Genomic DNA, 25,776 nt, shown 5'->3' with positions numbered 1-25,776 from the left:
TGGAGTGACGGAATTGGTGATGGCCTTCTGTTTCCAAGGACAGAGAGATTAATATTCATAGGATCAAAACTAAACCATAATACATAAATTTGATGTTGAAGATAACACAATACAAAGGGGACTAGGCACTATCTGAGACAATTGTCATTTTCCTCTCTGCTTGATTCTCCACCCCACTCCTTTATTCAATACATGTTGAACCTTAGGGTTTATCTTATGTCACACCTGGTGTTAAGCCTTGAGTAGGAATTCAAAGATGACTAAGACACAATCCTTGCTCTCAAGGCACTCGCACTTTTCCTATTTGGCTAGAAAAGTGCTCCAGTAGGCAACCTGATGCTGTCTTCGAAGGTGTTTTCAGACATACTTTGGTTAGGGGCTTCCCTAGAGGTCCAGTGGCTAACGTTCCTCACTCCCAATGCAGGGAGCCCAGGTTCAATTCCTGGTCTGGGAACTAGATCCCACATGTTGCAGTTAAGAGTTCTCATGTTGTAACTAAGGTTCCACATGCAGCAACAAAAATCGAAGATCTCCTGTGCCCCAACTAAGACCTGGTGCAGCCAAATAATTGTTAAAAAAAAAAAAGAAAAAACTTCGGTTTACCACATCCCATTGTCTCTGCACACCTCACAGTTACCTACAAGAAAAGCCCGGGAGCTCTTTCTGTGTTCATCTTCAACTTCTGATATCACTGGTGTGGGCAGATCTCATGTACCCCCGACTGATCTGTTTTGGTGAGCTTTGGCCTGGACTTATTACATATTTATGTTTTTTTAATTTAATTTTTTTAACACCAGAAACACTTTGTATTGGGATATAGCTGTTTAACAATGTTGTGATGGTTTCAGGGAACAATGAAGGGACTCAGCCAAACATATACTGTATCCATTCTTCCCCAAACTTCCCTCCCATCCAGGCTGTCACATAACACTGAGCAGAGTTCCATGTGCTATACAATAGGTCTTTGTTAATTATCCACTTTAAATGAACCATGAGGTTCATTTTCTATGTCTGTGAGTCTCTGTTTTGCAAGTAAGCTTGTTTGTATCATTTCTTTTTAGATTCCACAATAAGGGATGTCATATGACATTTCTCCTTCACTGTCAGACAGAGAGGGAAAATTATTAAATATTTGTAACCTGGGCACTCTCTTCCTCAAGGAAAGACTCAGTATTTCGAGGGATGCCCTCTCTCCAAAAACACACTCTTCTCCACCTTGACTTTCTGTTCAATAGCCATAAGCAAGATCTTTGAATCTCCTTCTACACCCTTTCCTCTAATGATGAATATAAGAAAAAACTAGTAACAAAGGTGAGCAAAAGACTTAGATTCAACCAAATTACACTGGAAATCTCTTATCCTCTCATCTGTTCATCAAATTCAGGAGCAAACCTCCAAACCAAAATATTCCCAAGTCAACACACTTCTTCCCCTTCTTTAGAGCTACTACCACTCTCCATGACACCATCCCATTTCTCTCTCTGGACATCTGCAGGGCCTCCTTACATGACTTCCTGTTTTCCTTCTTAACCCACCATGAGTTATTTTCTGAATAGATTCCAAAGGGATATTGCTAAAGCGTAGATTAAATCATGGCTTGCATGTTTGCTAAGTTACCTCTGTCCAACTCTGCAATCCTATGGACTGTAGCCTGCCAGTCTCCTCTGTCCATGGGATTCTCCAGGCAAGAACACTGGCATTGGTTGCCATGCCCTCCTCCAGGGGATCTTCCTAACCTAGTAATGGAATCCACATCTCTTATGTCTCCTGCATTGGCAGGTAGGTTCTTTACCACTAGCACCACCTAGGACATCTCCTGCTTAACAACCAATAGCTTCCTACTACATGTAGACTAGACTGCACGCTGAAGTGACTTCCATAACCACATAGTACTGGTCATTGCCTGCTTTTCCCCTGTCATTCAGTTCTATCACCGTGGTCTCCTTTCTGTCCCTGGAGTAGAGGCCAAGTTCATAATTGCCCCAGAGCGTATTTTCCAGCCTTTCAATCTATCTGGCACACTTGGCCATTGATCTTTGCCTGATGCTTTCTTCACCTCATTCAAATCTAAGCTTTAATTTCACCTCCCCAGAGAGGCCTCTCCTGACTTTCTTTTCTGGAAGCTTCCCAATCTTTCTCTATCCTATCACCTTACTTTGTTTCTGCAAAGCTCTTATAATTATCTGGTAATTTTCTCACTTATTTATTTATTGCTTTATTAATCTGTCACTGTCTCTACAATATAAGTTCCACAAAAGCAGTAACTTTTAATGTCTTATTCATTACTGTTTTGGGATTGATGTCTGGCACAAAGTAGATGTGAAACACGTAAGTGCTGAATAAAGTTGCTAAATGTGTAAGAGAAAATGATTGTAGATTTGATGAGCTTAATATTATACCCATTACACAGGCTCATTCATTCACTCACTTACTCAAAAACAATTTATTGAATTAGTTATATACCAGGTAGTATTTCAGAAAACAAAGACAAATATAACCAAATTCTTACCTTCCTGGATACTTGGAATTCCTATACTCAAAACTGGGGAATAACCAAGAAAAGATTTATAATATAATGTCCTAAGTGCTGTATTAAAAATGTGCATAGAATGATTGGGCATGTGGGCTCTTCGACGTGGTAAGTGGGCTTTCTCTAGTTGCAGAGCCCAGGTTCCACAGCACTCTAGTTGAGGCATGAGGCTTAGTTGCCCTGTAGAAGGTGGGAATCCTAGTTCCCTTGCCAGGGATTGAACCCGTATCCCTGGCATTGGAAGGCAGATCCTTAACCACTGGTCCACCAGGGAGATCCAATCATCTTGAAGAATGAATTCACCAAATGTGTTTCAGAGAGAAGAGACAAATGACAGAGAGTTGAGAAAAAGAATGGCACCTTTGGGCAGGGTGGATATATAGGTTGCTATCATATTGCAGAGTTTAAACTTTATTCTGGAGGATTTTAAGAAAGGGAGGACACTCTCTGACTTGCCTGTAAAAAGACTACTCTTGTATCAGAGTAACAAATTAATAGAAGGCAGAAATGTGGCAGAACACAGAATAGTCAGAGGATGACAGCTGGACTAAAGTAGGGGCTGAGAGAATGAAGAGGAAAGGACAGATTTCAGGGATATTTAGGGAGCAGAAGTAGTGGAACTTGGGGACCAATTAGAACTTTTCAGGTTATGAGGTCTTCGAGGATGCAGGATTGATAGACACAGTTATATCCACTGGCACAAAGTATCTAAGTTTGTAATAAATAAACGGATACGTGAATTAAAAAAAGGCAAAGTCTAAAGTCAGTCCCAGTTTCCAGTTTGGCCATCTGATGTTACTGTATCAGTATGTATTACCAATATACGGGTAGGCTCAGAAAGAGGAAGATAGATTTACATAGGAAATACTGGATGTGTGGCACTTGCTAGCAAGTTTTGGGCTGTCCACATTTCCTCTGCATTCTGCTTGCTAATAAAAGGGTTCCTTTTTTAGTTCCTCTCTATTTTATGACACCTTTTTGCTGCTGCTGCTAAGTCGCTTCAGTCGTGTCCAACTCTGTGCGACCCAATGGACAGCAGCCCACCAGGCTCCCCCATCCCTGGGATTCTCCAGGCAAGAACACTGGAGTGGGTTGCCATTTCCTTCTCCAATGCGTGAAAGTGAAAAGTGAAAGCGAAGTCGCTCAGTCGTGTCTGACCCTTAGTGACCCCATGGACTGCAGCCTGCCAGGCTCCTCCCTCCATGGGATTCTCCAGGCAAGAGTACTGGAGTGGGGTGCCATTGCCTTCTCCAGGGGACCTTCCAGGCCCAGGGATTGAACTTGGCCCTCCCACATTGCAGGCAGACTCTTGACCTTCTGAGACATCAGAAAATCCCTAATAATTTATTATTTCTTATAATTTCACTGTTTGGCATGCTGGATGGTTTTGCTGGTCTCACCTGAACTATGGGCTGCTGGTCATTTTGCTGTTCTCACCTGACCTATGGGCTGCTGGTCTCACCTGACCTATGGGCTGCTGGTCATGTGACTCTTTCCAAGCAAAAGCCAGGCCGGCCTGGAAAGTCCAAGAAGACCTCAACACATTTCTGAGAACATCGTGCTGTCTGTTGACAGGGGAGCTTTGTTTTTCCTCTACCCAGTCCCACATTCTCCACTAGGCTAATCTGAATGTCTTCACAGTATGATGATCAAGGCTAACCAGGTCCCAGACAGTGAAGAAAGTGAATTTTCTTCCTCATTTCCTGAGGAAGTGAATGCAAGGTCATATTACACAGGGACATAGAAACGGAAAGACATGATTCATTGAAGGTCATTAGTATAATAATCTATCGCACTCATTCACCCCTGTGTAAAATGTGCCATTGCTGCACCTGTCATGATTGAGAAGCTGGCCGCAGCAGCCAGCCCCAACACAACACTGCTCTTTCTTAGTTTGATGCCAGTAAAACGGATGATCTGTGTCCTGCCTGTTTTAGTAAGTAACTATTTCTGTGCCAGTCTCGTGTGATGCATCTGATTGGTGTGATTTCCATACTCACCAAGCAGAAAGGAAGCTGGAAATTACGATTTTGGATTGTCCATTAATATGGCAAGATTTCTACCATAGCTAACCATCAAAACATGAAGAATGTGTTCAAAAATTCCAGTTAGTCACAAATAACAGATATCTTTCTCTCTTTAGTTGTGAAGTTGTGACAGACTCTTGCAACCCCACGCACTTTAGCCTGCCAGGCTCCTTTGTCCATGGGATTCTCCAGGCAAGAATACTGGAGTGGGTTGCCATTTCCTTCTCCAGGGGCTCTACCGACTTAGGAATTGAACCCGAGTCTGCCTACATTGCAGCCAGATTCTTTACAGACTGAGCTATAAGGGAAGCCCTAACAGATATCTGCTATCTACCAAATCCTTAAGTAAAGTGTAAAAACATTTTAAGACCTTAAGTGGTGATGTTGTAGCAAACAAAAGAAAAGAGCTCTAAATGGAATTGAGGCTTATCACACGCTTGTGGGTGTGTGTGTGTTAGCCGCTCAGTCATGTCCGACTCTTCGCGACCCCATGGACTATAGCCCACTTAATCAGAGCAAGAGCAAATAGCATGTTATTGAAAATCTGTGCCAAAAAGCCCAGAAAATGGTAGCAAACTGAGTCATGGTTCACATGTAACTTGGAGCAGCAGAGAAAATACAAGATTTCAGGCCAACATTTCTAGAGAAAAGTGACTCATGTTAAAAAGTAATTTTTATCAAGGATACAGTCATAGTTCTCAATAAAATATAAAATGAACAAATATTTCATTGTAAACTCATTAATTAATTAGGAATGCAGTAAAATGCTAAAAATGAAAAACAAATAGGGAGTTCCCTGGCAGTCCAGTGGTTAGGCCTTGGTCCTTTAACTGCCATGGGCCCGATTCCATCCCTAGTTGGAGAACTGAGATCCCACAAGATATAGAGCATCAGGAATGCTGAAATTAATCAACTAATAGACACAAAACTGACCGATATCCACAGGACAATAATTGTATCTCCATTGGACAACTTTACTTACATCTGTATGGATGAGAATAAGTTACATTACTGTCAGCTTTATTTAATTTACAAGGTTGTGACATAGCTCACAGACAATGAAAGACAAGAATATCTATAATGTCCGTTAGAGTAGAGAATCAGTTATGCACTCAGTTCAGTCATTCAGTTGTGTCCAACTCTGAGAACCCATGGACTGCAGCACAGCAGGCTTCCTTGTCCATCAGCAACTCCCGGAGCCTACTCAAACTCATATCCATTGAGCTGGTGATGCCATCCAACCATCTTGTCCTCTGTCATCCCTTTCTCCTCCTGCCCTCAATTTTTCCCAGCATCAGGGTCTTTTCAAATGAGTCAGCTCTTCGCATCAGGTGGCCAAAGGGTTGGAGTTTCAGCTTCATCATCAGTCCTTTCAATGAACATTCACGATTGATTTCCTTTAGGATGGACTGGTTGGATCTCCTTGCAGTCCAAGGGACTCTCAAGAGTCTTCTCCAACACCACAGTTCAAAAGCATCAATTTTTCGTTGCTCAGAATTTTTTATAGTCCAACTTTCACATCCATACATGACCACTGGAAAAACCATAGCCTTGACTAGATAGACCTTTGTTGGCAAAGTAAAGTGCTATCTAGGTTGGTCATAGCTTTTCTTCCAAGGAGTAAGCGTCTTTTAATTTCATGGCTGCAGTCACCATCGGCAGTGATTTTGGAGCCCCCCGAAATAAAGTCTGACACTGTTTCCACTGTTTCCCCGTCTATTTCCCACAAAGTGATGGGACCAGATGCCATGATCTTAGTTTTCTGAATGTTGAGCTTTAAGCCAACTTTTTCACTCTCCTCTTTCACTTTCATCAAGAGGCTTTTTAGTTCCTCTTCACTTTCTGCCATAAGGGTGGTGTCATCTGCATATCTGAGGTTATTGACATTTCTCCCAGCAAGCTTGATTCCACTTTGTGCTTCATCCAGCCCAGCATTTTGCATGATGTACTCTGCATATAAGTTAGATTAGCAGGGTGACAATATACAGCCTTGATGTACTCCTTTCCCGATTTGGAATCAGTCTGTTGTTCCATGTCCAGTTCTAACTGTTGCTTCTTGACCTGCATACAGATTTCTCAGAAGGCAGGTCAAGTGATCCGGTATTCCCATCTCTTTCAGAATTTTCCAGTTTGTCATGATCTACACAGTCAAAGGGAGAAGGCAATGGCGCCCCACTCCAGTATCTTGCCTGGAAAATCCCATGGACAGAGGAGCCTGGTAGGCTGCAGTCCATGGGGTCACGAAGAGTCAGACACGACTGAGTGACTTCACTTTCACTTTTCACTTTCATGCATTGGAGAAGGAAATGGCAACCCACTCCAGTGTTCTTGCCTGGAGAATCCCAGGGACAGGGGAGCCTGCTGGGCTGCCGTGTATGGGGTCTCACAGAGTCGGACACGACTGAAGCGACTTGGCGGCAGCAGCAGCAACACAGTCAAAGGCTTTGGTGTAGTCAATAAAGCAGAAGGAGATGTTTTTCTGGAAACTCTCTTGCTTTTTCAATGATCCAACAGATGTTGGGAATTTGATCTCTGGTTCCTCTGCCTTTTCTAAAACCAGCTTGAACATTTAGAAGTTCAGAGTTCACGTATTGTTGAAGCCTGGCTTGGAGAATTTTGAGCATTAATTTGCTAGCATGTGAGATGAGTCTAATTGTGTAGTAGTATGAACATTCTTTGGTATTGCCTTTCTTTGTGATTAGAATGAAAACAGACCTTTTCCAGTCCTGTGGCCACTGCTGAGTTTTCCAAATTTTCTGGCATATTGAGTGCCTCACTTTCACCAGCATCATCTTTTAGGATTTGAAATAGCTTAACTGGAATTCCATCACCTCCACTAGCTTTGTTTGTAGTGATGCTTCCTAAGGCCCAGATGACTTCACATTCCAGGATGTCTGGCTCTAGGTGAGTGATCACACCATCGTGATTATCTGAGTCATGAAGATCTTTTTTGTACAGTTCTTCTATGTGTTCTTGCCACCTCTTCTTAATATCTTCTGCTTCTGTTAGGTCCATACCATTTCTGTCCTTTATTGTGCTCATCTTTGCATGAAATGTTCCCTTGGTATCTCTAATTTTCTTGAAGTGATCTCTAGTCTTTCCCATTCTATAGTTTTCCTCTGTTTCTTTGCATTGATCACTGAGGAAGGCTGTCTTATCTCTCCTTGCTCTTCTTTGGAACTCTTCATTCAAATGGGTATATCTTTCCTTTTCTCCTTTCTCTTTCGCTTCTCTTCTTTTCTCAGCTATTTTTAATGCTCAGACAAGCATTTTGCCTTTTTGCATTTCTTTTTCTTGGGGACGGTCTTGATCCCTGCCTCCTGTACAATGTCATGAACCTCCGTCCATAGTTCTTCAGGCACTCTGTCTATCATATCTAATCCCTTGAATCTATTTGTCACTTCTACTGTATAATCATAAGGGGTTTGATTTAGGTCATACCTGAGTGGTCTAGTGGTTTTCCCCACTTTCTTCAGTTTAAGTCTGAATTTGGCAATATGGAGTTCTTGATCTGAGCCACAGTCAGCTCCTGGTCTTGTTTTTGCTAACTGTATAGAGCTTCTCCATCTTTGGCTGCAAAGAATATAATCAATCCGATTTCAGTATTGACCATCTGGTGATGTCCATATGTAAAGTCTTCTCTTGTGTTGTTGGAAGAGGGTGTTTGCTATGACCAGTGTGTTCTCTTGGCAAAAATCTGTTAGCCTTTGACCTGCTTCATTTTGTACTTCAAGGCCAAATTTGCCTGTTACTCCAGGTAGCTCTTGACTTCCTACCTTTGCATTCCAGTCCCCTATAATGAAAAGGACATCTTTTTTGAGTGTTAGTTCTAGAAGGTTTCGTAGATCTTCATAGAATCATTTGACTTCAGCTTCTTCAGCATTATCGGTCAGGGCATAGACTTGGATTACCGCGATATTGAATGGTTTGCCTTGGAAACGAACAGAGATCATTCTGTTGTTTTTGAGATTGCATCCAAGTATTGCATTTCGGACTCTTTTGTTGACTATGATGGCTGCTCCATTTCTTCTAAGGGATTCTTGTGCACAGTAGTAGATATAATGGTCATCTGAATTAAATTCACCATTCCAGTCCATTTCAGTTCACTGATTCCTAAAATGTCGATGTTCACTCTTGCCATCTCCTGTTTGACCACTTCCAATTTGCCTTGATTCATGGACCTATCATTCCAGGTTCCTATGACGTATTGTTCTTTACAGTATTGGACTTGACTTCCATCACCCGTCACATCCACAACTGAGAGCTGTTTTTGCTCCCTCTCTTCATTCTTTCTGGAGTCATTTCTCTACTGATCTCCCGTAGCATATTGGGCACCTACTGACCTGGGGAGTTCATCTTTCTGTGTCATATCTTTTTGCCTTTTCATACTGTTCATGGGGTTCTCAAGGCAAGAATATTGAAGTGGTTTGCCATTCCCTTCTCCAGCGGACCACATTTGTCAGAACTCTCCACCATGACCCGTCCATCTTGGGTGGCCCTACACAGCATGGCTCAAAGTTTCATTGAGCTAGACTTGTACTTGTGGTACAAGTAAAGTGCACAATATACAATACTTAATTTTCCATTGAAAATGCTACCAGTAAACGTTTGCTCACTTTAAAGTCTTTCACATTATTTTCTGATCTTTTAAGGGAGAGAAAAACTGATTCTTGAGCTATGTAATGTATCCACAAATGTATCCACATTTGCCTGTATTTCCACAAACATATTAAGAAACAAACAGAAATTTCTATTTCAAATTAAAATTTACAAAGTCTTGAGAGACACTTGCTTCTACTCTACTGGTGAGAACAAGGTATTAGCTACAAAACTATAGTTCAAAAAAAAAAATCAGAACACCTGAAATGAATACTATATATATATACATATCAGAGAACTAAGAACAACCCCCCAAAAATATCCCTTAGGTTAATTAAATTATAGAAAGTAATAAGCCCATTCTAGAAGAGATGAGACTCACAGCTGCTTTCATTACTAGCAGACGAGAGAGAGAAGGAGAAAGTTATAGGTTAGACTGATGCAGTCAACTAGACTAGCAGCCTAACAGAGGAAGCAATTTGTTTACTTCAGTCTCAACTGAAGTCTCCACTCAAAATCTTTGGCATACAATAAAAATTTATTTATAAGACACATAAAGAAGCAAGATGTGACCTAATTTTAAGAGAGAATGCAGTCAAGAGAGCAAACCTAAAGTTGAAAGTACAAACCAGAGACAAGAACTTTAAGGTAACTATGTTAAAAATGCTCAGTAATTTGGTGGACAAATTAGATAATATGCATGAATAATGGGTAATTTCTTTAGAGATGGAACCTGTCAAAAAGAACTCATTGTAAATATCTGAAACAAAAAACAAGAAATATCAATTTGACAAGCTCAGCAGAAGTCTGCACAGAGCAGAGGAAAGGATCAAGTCAAACACAGGTGAAAACACAGAAAGAAAAAAGAGAAAACAAAATGGAACAGTGAATCCAAGAGTTGTAGCAACAAATGATCTAACATATATTATGTGTACTTGATCCCCATAAAGAAGACAGAAAGAATGGGAAAAAGAAGCATGTGAGGAGATAGTTGTCAAGAATTTTCTAAGGAGTACCTGAGTTGGTCAACATGTGGAGGTTCAGGGAAAATGGAACCCTGGGAAGAGCTTGGAAGTTCCTTGCCCATTCTCACAAACTTTGTCCTATATATCTCTATCATCAGGCTATTTCTGTGTTATACCCTTTTAAAATAAACTGGTAACCTAATTACATTGACAGTGATTGGCTATGGAGACAAAACTCCCCTAACTTGGCCGGAAAGATTGCTTTCAAGCAGCGTTGCACTCCTTAGCACATCTTTCTTTGCACTTCCTGCCAGAATTCTTGGCTCAGGTTTTGCACTAAAGCACAAGAACAGCATGACCAGGAACACTTTGAGAAAACAAAGAACCTATCTGCCAACCTTATTCAGAACCACATTTTCCAACCTGTGAATGCTGAAGTTATTTCATGGGTTCCTTGCATCCATTCAGGCACCAAGTCATTAGACCAATAATACATCTAACATATCCTAAGAAAGTAACTGGAAAAGAAAATATACTATATGATTCCATTTAAACGACAGTCCCAAATAGGCAAAACTTATCTGTGATGACAGAAATTAGAACAATGCTTACGTCTGGTTGTTTGAAGGGTATTGTCTGGAAAGGAGCAACAGGAAAAGTTCTGAGAGCTGGAAGTGTTCTATGTCTTATTTAATCAAAACTCACTGAACAAACCATCTAAAGTCTGTGCATTTTATGTAAATTATACCTCTACTAAAAGAATAATAAAGAAAAAATGTAAAAAATAAGTCTTTAAAAAGTAATCTAGGCCTAGTTCTTAAAAACAAAAGTTGTCAACATTCTGAACTCTTTTAATCAATGTTAAACAAAACATATCAGTCTAACATCATCTTCTTCCAACCTAAGAACTTAGACATGGTGGTGCAAGAAATGAGAAAGATTCTGAATCACCAGAGAAAAACTATTTTAATGCAACCAGCTTGCATGATATCATGTCTGACTAGAATACAGGAATGGAGGAAAGAGTTCCATTTTTCACTAATAATAAAAATAAACCTAAGATTAGTCAACTACCAAGTAGAACATAATGTTACTTTTTCTCCAACATTTTCATATTAAAGAAAAAACTCAAAGTTTCATGGTGCACAGAAGATCTTTTTAGAAAGATTTCCAAAAGCAGAATAAGAATTTTCATACTCTAAGTTTTAAAGGAGTGTTGTTTTATTTTAATGAAGTATAAAACCACTCAGAGGAAAAAACTTATTCTTAATATTTCTCTTTTCTTTCTTCCTCTCTTTTTCAACCTTCCTCTTCATGGTTGTTCTCATATCTTGATTTCATTAACAAAAAATATTGTTGTTCATTATGTAAGATACTGGTTTAGTGACTGTAAACCAACCAACCAAATAAATAAACAGCAGTAAGAGGACTTTGTATAAAATAGAAGTTAATTTCTCTCCCACAAAACTTTGTAAGCACAAGGGTGTGACAGCATCACAGTGTCAAGGATTCAGATTTTTTACATGTTGATCTGCCATCTCTAGGGTGCCTCCATCATATATGTTGTCAATGTCCATATGCCAAGTAGCAGAATTAGTATTCATCAATTCTTTGTATTTGATTGGCCAAAAATTACTGGAGGACAATTAGCAGAAGGGATCACAATTTCTTCTGATGCTCCATAAGTTTCACCATTGGGAAATAATTACCATTTATATTTATATTAGAATGCAAGAAGTTTGGACTGCCATTCCAATATGGCAAAGCAAAAACTCCTCTTGACCCTCATTGTCATTACCCAAAAATCTCACTGGAATCATGGTAGAAAAATGCTTAGAAGAAAAACCTCAAAAATTTACAAGCATAGAGAGGGTGAGAGAGGAGATAACAGCTGCTAAGAGACATCAACAAAACAGACAGGATAACTTAGCAGACTAGAGGAAGAAGAAATGAAATGTGCAGTAAGAGTGAGGATAGAGAATGCCAAGAAGCATGTGGATTAAGTCACCAGATCCTTTAAAGCCCAAAAATTAGAGTCACAAATTGTCTTCCCACAACAGGGGAAGCAGATGAAGCTGTAAACAAGAGGAGTGGCTGGTGGTTGGCATAAAAGCAGTTCAACCACTAGATCTCCTCACTACCCTGCACAGGCAAGAAATAGACCCTCCTCCTCTGCAAAGGGCCTTAGAGATATCTCCAAGCAAATGTGAACAGATAGCTTCATGAACATGTTTGCCTACATGGAAAGCTGCCGTTTAATTCTGCAGGAGGTTTAGAGCTGAAATAGCAATATAGGCAAAGAAAACTGAACAAACGGGGAAAAAGGCAAGTATTACCTTCAGAGATAGTATCTTCAGAGAAAATGTCCATCTTATACAGGAATGCGTAATCATAGTACACTTACCTGACTCAGCTAAAGAGAGCCATTTACGTATATGCATGGTCATAGTAGTATTAGCACTTAAATAAATGTTTATACTTCAACTATATTGGGAGGATGAGGGTGGGAAAGTGTGGAGATGATAAGAAGGAGACAAGAGACCTAAATCTTTATTTTTCGTGGTAGAAAACCAGTGGATAATAACTTAAAGTTAAAAATTAAGAAATAGTACTATAAGCATATTATAACAGAAATGCAGAGGTATAAATACCTAAAGAAACTATTGAAAGAATCTAAAATGATTGACACAAAGTAGAAATTAAATGGGTGGGGCAGATTTAAGAGAGGTCAGACAAGAGGTTGCTATATTTTGTCTTACAGAACTGACTTTGTAAACTCTGATAAAAATTTTAAATTAAATATAGGGAATTCCCTGGTAGTCTAAGAGCTTCCCCCGTAGTTCAGCTGGTAAAGAATTCATCTGCAATGCAGGAGGCCCTGGTTCAACTCCTGCGTTGGGAACATCTGCTGGAGAAGGGATAAGCTACCCACTCCAGTATTCTTGGGCTTCCCTGTTGGCTCAGCTGGTAAAGAAAGCACCCACAATGTAGGAGACCCCGGTTTGATTCCTGGCTTGGAAGATTCCCCAGAGAAGGGAACGGCTATCCCACTCCAGTATTCTGGCCTGGAGAATTTTGTGGACTTCACAGTCCATGGGGTCGCATAGAGTCGGACACAACTGAGCAACTTTCACTCACTGGTGGTCCAGTGGTTAGGACTCTGTGTTTTCACTTGCTGAGGGCCCAGGTTCAATCCCTGGTTGGAGAACTAAGATCTTGCAAGCTGTGGGGTACAGCCCCCCCAAAATTTTTTTTTAATTAAGAGTGCTGACTTTTTAATTCTAGCCATGCTAGTAGGGTATGAAGTGGTATCTCATTGTAGCTTTGATTTGTATTTCTCTGATCACCAGTGATACTGAGCATCTTTTCATGTGTTTATTGGCCATTTGTATATCTTCTTTGGAGAAATGCCTGTTCAGATCCTTTTATTATTTTTTATACTGCATTGTCTTTTTATTGATGAGTTGTAAGAGTTCTTTATATATTTTGGATATTAGATCTTTATCGGATTTTGCAAATATTTTCTTCCATTCCGAGGGTTGTCTTTGCATGTTTAATTTTGTAAGATTCTACCAATCTGTTTTTTAGAATGTGCTTATCATTTTTATTCCTACCAGCAATGTATGAGTGTTCCATTTTCTATGCATTCTCATCAGCATTGGTGGTGTCATTTTCTTTAATTTTAGCCATTCTGATAGATGCATCATGATATTCTAATTTCATATTTTCTAATGGCTAATGATGTTGAACATCTAAATGTGCTTATTTGCCAGCTATCTACTTTCTTCAGTGAATTATACATTTTACTTATATGTTTGCCCACTTTCCAATTGGACTATTTTGGTTTTGAGTGTTCTTTATTTTAGATACTAGCCTGGAAAATCCCATGGATGGAGGAGCCTGGTAGGCTGGAGTCCATGGGGTCACTAAGACATGACTGAGCGACTTCACTTTCACTTTTCACTTTCATGCATTGGAGAAGAAAATGGCAACCCACTCCAGTGTTCTTGCCTGGAGAATCCCAGGGACCGGGGAGCCTGGTGGGCTGCCGTCTATGGGGTTACGCAGAGTCGGACACGACTGAAGTGACTTAGCAGCAGTAGCAGCAGCAGCAGTCCTTTCTCTGATATATGAATTTCAAAGTTTTCTTCCAGTTTGTAGCTTGTATTTTCAGTTTGTTAACAGAATTTTTCCTAGAGCAAAGGAAAAAAAATTTTTTTTTCATTTCGATGAGGGACAATTCATTAGCATTTACTTTTAACAGATAGTGTTTTGGGGTCCAATCTAAGACCTAGTCCTTTGATCCTGAAGTCTCTGCCTAGTCAGATTCTGAAGATTTTCTCCTTTTCTTTTTTCCTCTAAAAGCTTTGGTTTTACATTTTACTTTGAGTACATAATCCATTTGAGCTAATTTTTAAATAAAATGTGAAGTTTAAGTCTTGATTTTTTTTCTCAGTTGCTGTAGCACCATTTGGAGGGTATGCATGCGTGCATCCTAAGTCACTTCAGTCGTGTCCAGCTCTTTGTGACCCAATGGACTGTAACCCGCCAGGCTCCTCTGTTTATGGAATTTTCCAGGCAAGAATACTGGAGTGGCTTGCCATGCCCTCCTCCAGGGGATCTTCCCAACCCAGGGATCAAACTTGCATCTCTTAAATCTCCTGCATTAGCAGGTGGGTTCTTTACCACTATCGCCACCTGGGAAGCCCTTTGGTGAGTAATCATTAGTTAAATCCAATTCCCCTCTAAGCCGCATTCACTAACCAATGTCGTTTTACTTGTGGCTACAAAAGACTTGTCCTCCAAGCTGCACATAGCCTAAACAATATGATGTTGCCTGAGCAATTTTTCCACAAACTTGGAGTCATCTTCATTTAGCTTGAGCTAAGCAAAGAGTCAGCTGTGTGTAGTTCCAGCTGAGCTGCTTAAAGCTGGATGAGATCACCAACCCTTCAATTGGGCCCTCAAGAGTGACCACTTAGTGACCTTTGGGACACACAGAGTCCTGTAGTTCAGACAAGCCTATGCAGAACCATTTTTGTTGCACTTTCCCCAACACCTTTTCTCATGCTCTCCATGCCTCCGACTGTCCTGTTGCTTTATTCTTTATCCCAGCATGAACCACTGTGCATGCTCAGTCAGGTCTAACTCTTTGCAACCTCATGGGCTGTAACCCACCAGCCTCCACTGTCCATCGCCTTTCCCAGGCAAGAATACTGGAGTGGGTTGCCATTTCCTTCTCCAGGGGATCTTCCCCACCCTGGGATCAAACCCAGGTCTCTTCCATTGGCAGGTGGATTCTTTACCACTGAGCCACCTTTATCCCATAAATGCCCTAAGCCCCTTACCTTCAGGGAGACAGATTTGGGATTTGTTCTCCTGTCTCCTTCCTTGGTCTGTCTTGCAAATAAACCCTCTTTTTGCTGCAAACCTTGTTGTACTTCAGGCAAAATAAACCTGGTTCAGTAACAGAAGTCTATTCCTAGTTTTCCTGCACTGAATTAACATTTCATGCTTGTCAAAAATCACTTGGACATATTTGAGTTTATTTCTCTATTTGTTCTATTTATCTATGTGTCTACCCTTCGGCCAGTGCCACATTGTCTTGATCACTAGAGCTACTTGGTGGGCAAATTATATGAGGTAGTGTGATTCCTCTCACTTTATGCATCTTCGTCAAGGTTGTTTTAGCTATTTTAAGACCTGTGTCTTTCCATATGCTTCCTAGGTGGCTCAGTGGTAAAGAATCCACCTGCTAATGAAAGAGACCTGGGTTAGATCCCAGGGTGGGGAAGATCCCCTGGAGAAGGAAATGGCAACCCAGTCCAGTATTCTTGCCTGGGAAATCCTGTGGACAGAGGAGCCTGGCAGGCTCCTCCATGGGATCACTAAATAACAGTGACAACAACATTTTTCCATATAAATTTTAGAATAAACTTAACTAGGAAATTTACTGAGGTGTACAAATACCCTAATTTTTAAATTAATTAAATGTATATCATTTAAAAGAGCTATCTGCATGCATGCTAAGTTCCTTCAGTCGTGTCTCTTTGCAACCCTATGAACTGTAGCTGTCCAGGCTCTTCTATCCATGGGATTCTCCAGGCAAGAATACTGGAGTAGATTGCCATGCCCTCCTCCTAGGAATCCTCTTGACCCAGGGATTGTACTTGAGTCTCTTATGTCTCCTGCATTGACAGGCAGTTTCTTTACCACTAGCACCACCTAGGAAGCCTAAAAGAGCTATCTGCTGCTGCTGCTAAGTTGCTTCAGTCGTGTCTAACTCTGTGCGACCCTAGAGACAGACGGCAGCCCACCAGACTCCCCCGTCCCTGGGATTCTCCAGGCAAGAACACTGGAGTGGGTTGCCATTTCCTTCTCCAAAACAGCTATGTAGAGAATACTATTTGAGTCACATATTTGTCTTTTTAAATTATTTTGAGACATACAGTACAAGTTGGATTAATGCCTATAGCTGACACTGATTGACTCTTTCGCATTACAGTTTAAAAAGTTGAGTAAGCCATTAAGTTTTTATATTGCTTCAATTAATGGGGGTAAGGAGGTGAAATGGCCATTTGTTTATAGACTTCTAGTGCCTAGAATGAACATGCATGCGTGCATGGTTTACTATATATATGTTATTCAATCAAATTAACAAGAAAGAGATAACCAACTCAACAGGAAAGTGCACAAAAAGTATAAACAATCTCACAAAAACGAATGAATATCTAATAAAGATATCTAATAAACTCATTAAAAGCATAGAAACACAAATTAAAGTCGTAGGAGATCTTTGAGGGGGCAGGATCTTTCAAAATGCTAAACATGCCCAGAGCCTGGTGGGCTGCCATCTATGGGGTCGCACAAAGTCAGACACGACTGAAGCGACTTAGCAGCAGCAGCAGCAGCTACTTCTGGAAATAGTTATTTTACAGAAAACATAAACGCGTACAGAAATATAGGGACTTGCCTAATGCTCACATGGTTAACACTCTGCACTCTCCATGCAAGGGGCTGGGGTTTGATCCCTGGTCAGGGATCTAGATCCCACATCCCACAGCTAAAATTTTGAGCCTATGTGCCGCAACTAAGACCCAATGGAGCCAAATAAATAAATACGTTTTTTTAAAAAAAGAAATGTAAAATTCAGCGTATCCAAGTTAGCAGTTCATAACAGAGAAAAATTGAAATAAGTTCATAACTGTGGGACTCACCAAGTTAATTGTGTTTAGCCATGTTATTTAACACTCTGTAGTCATTAAAAACAATGGAGGACATCTAGGTATTTACATGAAAACATCTCTAAGTGTATTGGATAAGTGAAAACATGTCACAGAGTAACATATATAATAAGGCTACAAGCATGTAAAAATGTAGACCTACAAATGTGTGTAAAGTTACGTAGGGATAACACATATACTATGTATGGGAGGGCTTCCCAGGTGTCTCAGATGGTAAAGTGTCTGCATGCAATGCGGGAGATCTGAGTTCGATCCCTGGGTCGGGAAAATCCCCTGGAGAAGGAAATGGCAACCCACTCCAGTATTCTTGCCTGGAAAATTCCATGGGCGGAGGAGCCTGGTAGGCTACAGTCCAGGAGGTCGAAAAGAGTCGGACACGACTGAGTGACTTCACTTTCACTTTGCAACCTCAAGTAACTCTTATCATAAGTCAAATTGAACCTATTTAACTGAATGTATAAGAATAATATCGGAGAAGGCAATGGCAACCCATTCCAGTATACTTGCCTGGAAAATCCCATGGGCGGAGGAGCCTGGTAGGCTGCCATCCATGGGGTCACACAGAGTTGAACAAGACTGAAGTGACTTAGCAGCATAGGAGTAATATAGGGCTTCCCTGGTGACTTAATAGTAGAGAATCTGCCTGTAATGCACAAGACTCAGTTCAGTCCCTGGGTCTTCCCAACCTAGGGAGATCCCCGGAAATCCTTCTCCAGTATTCTTGCACCCCTCCTCCAGTATTCTTGCCTGGAAAATCCCATGGACAGAGGAACCTGATAGGCTACAGTCCATGGGGTCTCAAGAGTCAGCCTAAACCACCACTTAGCGACTAAACCACCACTCATAGGACTAATATAATGCTGGTCGACCAACAGTGACTTTGTTTCCAACTTAATTTATTAGACTCTTTAGATTTATGCTATTTTTCAGGGATTGATCCCAAATATTACTAAACAACTCCCTTGGCATTTTAGACAAAGGCAAATCTGGTGCTCATTAGTGAGTCATTGTCTTTGGCTCTCATAAAGCAAACATGGGATTTCAGAGGCTCAGAAGTGAGCATTGATCTATTCTTGGACTGTAACCAGCAGCATAAAAAGTCGACCATTTTTTCCGTAGGCAGGGTATACTGGCCATCTATTCCTGATGGGGTAAGAATTTTCAATTTATTTTCTGAAGACCTGTTGAATTTGTATCTATCCGTGCCAACTGCCAGCAGCCTCCAGTGGCACTTGTAAATCCCTTCTTTTGGTTGCCATGTTTATTAGTCAAAGCTTTTGTCTGAAAGCAACCAAAACAGCTGGCTATCTTAGGCAAAAAAGAAATTTATTATAAGGTCATCAGAGCTGACCGAATTAATGAGAGTCCGGATGGCCCCACTTCAGAAATGAGAATAATATCAGAGTAGACTGTTCGACCAGGTTGAGCAACAGAAACCATGACAACTGTCACTCAGAGGACCTCTGTGATAAACCTGACTTCACAACCTTGCAGGACAAAGTGTAGGACAGCGTCCAATAGGGAGACCCAAAGCTATATGTCCCCTGAATCTGTCAAGACCAAGATAGTTACTATCTCCCACTGAAAACACATGTATTGGGAGATATCTCAAAAGGTAGATGATGAGAGTGCTAGAACAAAATAGATTGCATGGTGGCCATGGCTAAAGGCAAAATTGCGGACTATTATTAAGTTGTTAATGTAGTATTATCAAGCCCCAATATTTTGGCCACTTGACGCAAAGAGCTGATTCATTGGAAAAGACCCCAATGCTGGGAAAGAGTAACGGCAAAAGGAGAAGGGGACAGCAGAGGATGAGGTGGTTAGATAGTATCACCAACTCAATGGACGTGAATCTGAGCAAGCTCCAGGAGATAGTGGAGAACTGAGGAGCCTGGCATGATGCAGTCCATGGGGTTACAGAGAGTCAGACATGACTTCATGACGAACAACAACAAATGGTATTTTCACAATAACATCAAAGCACAGTTGTTGAATTATCCTGCTTTTTACAGGATCACTGATTTTCATATAAGAATAATATATCTTCCCAGTATCAATAATTGTGAAGTGGAAAGTGGTCTTGTTTCATTTGCAATCAATAAACAGCCAATTATTGGAGAAGAAAGTGCTCTAAAGTATATAGATGGCAAACAACAGGCTATTATGGATCTCTTTTCTTCAGCTATAGAAAGTTATAATTAGGTTTAAATAGGTAAATATGGTAGATTTAACAGACGCATTACTATTCTCTCCCTCCCAAAAGCCCACTGTGTGTGCTGTGCTGTGCTTAGTCGCTCAGTCATGTCCAACTCTTTGTGACCCCATGGACTACAGCCTGTCAGGCTCCTCTTTCCATGGGGATTCTCCAGGCAAAAATACTGGAATGGGTTGATATGCCCTCCTCCAGGGGAATCTACCCAACCCAGGGATTGAACCCTGGTCTTCTGCATTGCAGGTGGATTCTTTAAAACTTCAGTTCAGTTCAGTCACTCAGTGTGAACTGATTCATGCGACCCCATGAATCACAGCACACCAGACCTCCCAGTCCATCACCAACTCCCAGAGTTCACCCAGACTCACGTCCATCGAGTTAGTGATGCCATCCAGCCATTTCATCCTCTGCCGTCCCCTTCTCCTCCTGCCCCCAATCCCTCCCAGCATCACAGTCTTTTCCAATGAGTCATGTCTTCGTATGAGGTGGCCAAAGTATTGCAGTTTCAGCTTTAGCATCATTCCCTCCAAAGAAATCCCAGGGCTGATCTCCTTCAGAATGGACTGGTTGGATCTCCTTGCAGTCCAAGGGACTCTCAAGAGTCTTCTCCAACACCACAGTTCAAAAGCATCAATTCTTTGGTGCTTAGCTTTCTTTATAGTCCAACTCTCACATCCATACATGACCATTGGAAAAACCATAGCCTTGACGAGATGGACCTTTGTTGACAAAGTAATGTTTCTGCTTTTTAACATGCTGTCTAGGTTGGTCTTAACTTTTCTTCCAAAGAGCAAGCATCTTTTTATTTCATGCTACAGTCACCATCTGCAGTGATTTTGGAGCCCAAAAAAATAAAGTCAGCCACTGTTTCCCCTGTTTCTCCATCTATTTGCCATGAAGTGATGGGACCGGATGCCATGATCTTCGTTTTCTGAATGTTGAGTCTTAAGCCAACTTTTTCACTCTCCTCTTTCACTTTAATCAAGCAGCTGTTTAGTTCTTCACTTTCTGCCATAAGGGTGGTGTCATCTGCATATCTGAGGTTATTGATATTTCTCCTGGCAATCTTGACTCCAGCTTATGTTTCTTCCAGTCCAGCATTTCTCATGATGTACTCTGCATAGAAGTTAAATAAGCAGGGTGACAATATACAGCCTTGACGAACTCCTTTTCCTATTTGGAACCAGTCTGTTGTTCCATGCCCAGTTCTAACTGTTGCTTCCTGACCTGCATACAGGTTTCTCAAGAGGCAGGTCAGGTGGTCTGGGATTCCCATCTCTTTCAAAATTTTCCACAGTTTATTGTGATCCACACAGTCAAAGGCTTTGACATAGTCAATAAAGCAGAAATAGATGTTTTTCTGGAACTCTCTTGCTTTTTCTATGATCCAGCGGATGTTGGCAATTTAATCTCTGGTTCCTCTGCCTTTTCTAAAACCAGCTTGAACATCAGGAAATTCACGGTTCACGTATTGCTGAAGCCTGGACTGGAGAATTTTCAGCATTACTTTACTAGAGTGTGAGATGAGTGCAATTGTGTGGTAGTTTGAGCATTCTTTGGCATTGCCTTTCTTTGGGATTGGAATGAAAACTGACCTTTTCCAGCCCTGTGGCCACTGCTGAGTTTCCCAAATGTGCTGGCATATTGAGTGCAGCACTTTCACAGCATCATCTTTCAGGATTTGAAATAGCTCAACTGGAATTCCATCACCTCCACTAGCTTTGTTCGTGGTGATGCTTTCTAAGGCCTATTTGACTTCGAATTCCAGGATGTCTGGCTCTAGATGAGTGATCACACCATCATGATTATCTGGGTCATGAAGATCTTTTTTGTACAGTTCCTCTGTGTATTCTTGCCACCTCTTCTTAATATCTTCTGCTTCTGTTAGGTCCATACCATTTCTGTCCTTTATCGAGCCCATCTTTGCATGAAATGTTCCCTTGGTATCTCTTATTTTCTTGAAGAGATTTCTAGTTTTTCCCATTTTGTTGTTTTCCTCTATTTCTTTGCATTGATCACTGAAGAAGGCTTTCTTATCTCTTCTTGCTATTCTTTGGAACTCTGCATTCAGATGCTTATATCTTTCCTTTTCTCCTTTGCTTTTCGCTTCTCTTCTTTTCACAGCTATTTGTAAGGCGTCCCCAGACAGCCATTTTGCTTTTTTGCATTTCTTTTCCATGGGGATGGTCTTGATCCCTGTCTCCTGTACAATGTCACGAACCTCATTCCATAGTTCATCAGGCACTTATCTATCAGATCTAAGCAACTGAGCCACTAGGAATGGAGAAGGCGATGGCACCCCACTCCAGTACTCTTGCCTGGAAAATCCCATGGATGGAGGAGCCTGGTAGGCTGCAGTCCATGGAGTTGCTAAGAGTCGGACACGACTGAACGACTTCACTTTCACTTTTCACTTTCATGCATTGGAGAAGGAAATGGCAAGCCACTCCAGTGTTCTTGCCTTGGAGAATCCCAGGGATGGCGGAGGCTGGTGGGCTGCCTTCTATGGGGTCGCACAGAGTCGGACACGACTGAAGCGACTTAGCAGCAGCAGCAGTAGCCACTAGGAAAGCCCCAAAAGCCCACTAAAAGACACTAAATGTCTTTTGTATTTTATTATTTTATTTATTTTAAAATTTTGGCCCCACCTCTAGACTTGTGGGATCTTAGTTCCCAGACTAGGAATTCAACCCTCACCCTCAGCAATGAAAGCACAGAGTCGTAATCACTGGACTGCCTGGAAATTCCCTAAATGGATTTTAAAAGATCCTTATCTAATATGAAGATTTTGGATGCTAGAAAGCAGATGTGAGAGTGCAACTACCTTAGCAAAACAAGGAACTAAATCATGTCTTAATAGTGAGGGAAGCTGAGAAGCAACAATTACACTGCATAGAAAAAAAAAGCTCAAAAATTGATAGTGCCATACACTTGCATAAGTGGTGAGACAGTGAGAAGTGGTTCAAAGAGTGTAGAGGAATCATCATAACTCCCAGATCTGTACCCAGTGCTGATCAACTTAACCACCATTCTCCTCCTGTAGAAGACTCAAGGTCTTTTTGGTTTTTGCATTTTTTCCCCTTTCAAGAGGGCAAAGTAGAAGATGTCTAGATAGGGAAAAAAATCAATTACAATAGAGAGTAGACATGATGTACTTAAAACAGAGCGATTAAGTGGATATTTTCATAATGAATGATGAAGCCCTGGCTTCTTTCCCTACTTGGCTTTTAGGTATGGCAGCCAGACTGTCTCTCCAAAGTAAATCATTGGAAGATTCTTATCTGGGGAACTGTTGGTGTGTAGTTGTTCAGTTGTGTCTCACTCTTTTGTGATGCCATGGACTGTAGCCTGCCAGGCTCCTCTGTCCATGGGATTTCCCAGGCAAGATTGCTGGAGTGGGTTGCCATTTCCTCCTCCAGGGGGATTGTTCTGACCCAGGGATTGAAGTTGCGTCTCCAACATCAGCAGGCAGATTCTTTATCACTGTACCACCCAGGAAGCCATCTGGGGAATAAGACCAGTCTAAAAGCTCAGACCTAAACTCTGTTTCACAAAAACACAGCTCAGCCAAGTCACCCTAAAATGAAGATCATGGCCAACAAGGTTAACCTGTGCACTCTAGGTCTCTGTTCCTTTTTTTACTTCCAATTCTTAAATATGAACAAACACTCAAAGGTTACCAGGAATTGAAAAAGTATGCAATACGAAAAACAATGATGAAAATATATGAATGAAAGGAATGTGGAGGAAACGGAGACTAAGCAGAGAGAACAAAATTCAAAATCTAACAAACACAAAAATCTAACAAATCAATATCCTCACATAGTTAAAAAGGATAGTATATCCACGAAATATAAATATCAACTTTTAAAATGATTCATTCCAGGAGAATAAGAGTGAAGGGGGCAGGGAAGGAATGATGGCAAAAATGAAAAGTTCAATAGAAGTGTTGGAAGGTAAAGTTAGGTAAATCTCTCAGTCAACAAAAAAGACAGGTATGAAAGAAGAAAAGATCAGGAAAACTAGAGGGTAAGAAAGGAATTTCTAACATCTACTATATAGTAATATGAAATGCTAGAAAGAAAGAACTTGAGAAACACAGAAGAAGACAACAAAATAGTCAAGAAAAACTCCCAGTGTTCAAGGGCGTAAAATTCCAGATTCTAAGATCCCATTGTCCAAGACAATGATGGGAAAAGTCTCTCAAAGAAGACACAACTTTGTGAAATTTCATAGCACCAGAGAAAAAGAGAAGATTTAACGAGATTCTGGGCTTGGGGAGACAGGCATTTTAGGAATCAAAATCTCAGAAGCAATGTCATTATAATTCTGAAGAAGGTAATTTCTAACTGAGAAATCTATAAATTATCAATCAAGCATATCAGTCAGGAAGAGGGTGCCCTCCAGGAGGATAATGGAGAAGGCTGAATAAAGGGACTGATTGTGAAGGTTCAAACAGAGCCTATTACCACCAGGGCACAAAGAGAAGAAGGAATTACTAACATGCAGAGGGTCGTAAAACAAGGGTTGCATCCTTTAGGAGAGGATGCAGATAATTGTCTCAAGCTGACAGGAAGGAGGCCAGGAAATAAAGGTCCCAACCTCCTTCCCTCTGCCTCCCTCCAGTCTCCTGCCTGTTTCCATGGACCAGACACCCTGAAGATGAGGAACTCTAACAGTGTTGTTTGTAAACCTCAACTCCCAGCAAACTAAGAAAAGTGAAAACAGGGTGAGTAAGTTATAAAGACTAAATTTGTTTAAATATGTAAAGTCTTTAGAATATTGGCCATCACTATTTATTTATTTTTGGTTACGCTGGGTCTTCATCATGGCATGCAGGCTTTCTCTAGTTGTGGTTCGAGGGCTCTCTAGTTGCGGTGTGCAGGCTTAATTGCTCTGAGCCATGTGGGATCTTAGTTCCCCAGGCAGGGACCAAACTTTCTTAACCCCTGGACCACCAGGGAAGTCCCTGATCATCACCTTTTAAACACTCAATATATCTTACCCATTATTGTTGTTGTTACTATTTGTTCACTATCATTATCATCATTAACAGGGATCTAAGAAAAGTCACATGAAATCAAATACTGACAAAGTTTCTAATCGTTTACTAAATTCCTTTCCTCTTTCCCTGATAAGTTTCTTCAACACAAACACATAAAATATATAATAAATTTTATTAGCATAGAAAAAGTTTCTCTTGACGCCCAGGAACTTTTCAAATTTTTTCCAGATTTATTATGGATATGTCACTTGTAATAAATTTTTATTGGACTTACGGGTAGTGATGTGTAATTCAGAAGTAGTGTGACTAAGCAGGGATGACCACACAGAATTAAGTCAGCACTACTATTTTCCAGGAAAATGTTATGACTATAACAGTATTTTCCCATGAAGGAACTTAATCAGATCACCATAGTGCAATGTTTGGCAACATAAGTACTATAATCCCCAGATGTGCTAAATAGAATGGGGTAAGAGGTTGGGATGGGTGAGGCACTTAATAGGAAAATAATAGAATTGAATTGACCTCAAAATACGATTAGTTCAAACATCAAATAACCAATATTATATAAAACATGTTGTTCACAATGAGATATATTGTGATAAAACATATTGTATTATCACAATGTGATATAAATTTGATAATAACGAGATGTCAATTTTGGTCTATCAAATTAGCAAAGATTTTTAAAATTATGTTATCTAGTACTTGTTGGCATGGAGGAAAAATGGTACTCATACTGAAGGTGGCATGTATGAATGTGAACTTTTCTAGACAGCAAGCTGGTATTACGTATTAAAAGTCCTTAAAAGTTTCAGACCCATTACAGTCTACATGGAGGAGACACAGATGAAAAAGATACCAGATATAAACATCTGAATGCAGCATTCCAAAGAATAGCAAGAAGAGATAAGAAAGCCTTCCTCAGCGATCAATGCAAAGAAATAGAGGAAAACAACAGAATGGGAAAGACTAGAGATCTCTTCAAGAAAACTGGAGATACCAAGGGAACATTTCATGCAAAGATGGGCTCCATAAAGGACAGAAATGGTATGGACCTAACAGAAGCAGAAGATATTAAGAAGAGGTGGCAAGAATACACAGAGGAACTGTACAAAAAAGATCTTCATGACCCAGATAATCATGATGGTGTGATCACTCATCTAGAGCCAGACATCCTGGAATTCGAAG

At 40.6% G+C, this 25,776-nt stretch overlaps 1 protein-coding gene across 1 annotated transcript in view; it reads right to left on the bottom strand.

Annotated features, from left to right (window-relative positions):
- The window catches only part of NMI (N-myc and STAT interactor), a 51,852-nt gene extending 41,601 nt beyond the window's left edge, over positions 1 to 10,251 (bottom strand). The window contains exon 1 of the mRNA XM_070768071.1: positions 10,173 to 10,251. Within this exon, the coding sequence (XP_070624172.1) occupies positions 10,173 to 10,243 (71 nt within the window). The 5' untranslated portion in view covers positions 10,244 to 10,251. The remainder of the gene's footprint in view (positions 1 to 10,172) is intronic.
- Positions 10,252 to 25,776: the final 15,525 nt, after the last annotated feature.

The sequence above is a fragment of the Bos indicus genome, chromosome 2 (assembly GCF_029378745.1).
Source record: "Bos indicus isolate NIAB-ARS_2022 breed Sahiwal x Tharparkar chromosome 2, NIAB-ARS_B.indTharparkar_mat_pri_1.0, whole genome shotgun sequence".
Classification (NCBI taxonomy): Eukaryota; Metazoa; Chordata; class Mammalia; order Artiodactyla; family Bovidae; genus Bos; species Bos indicus.
The sequence above is the reverse complement of the archived record's forward strand: the minus strand, read 5'-3'. Positions and strand labels throughout refer to the sequence as shown.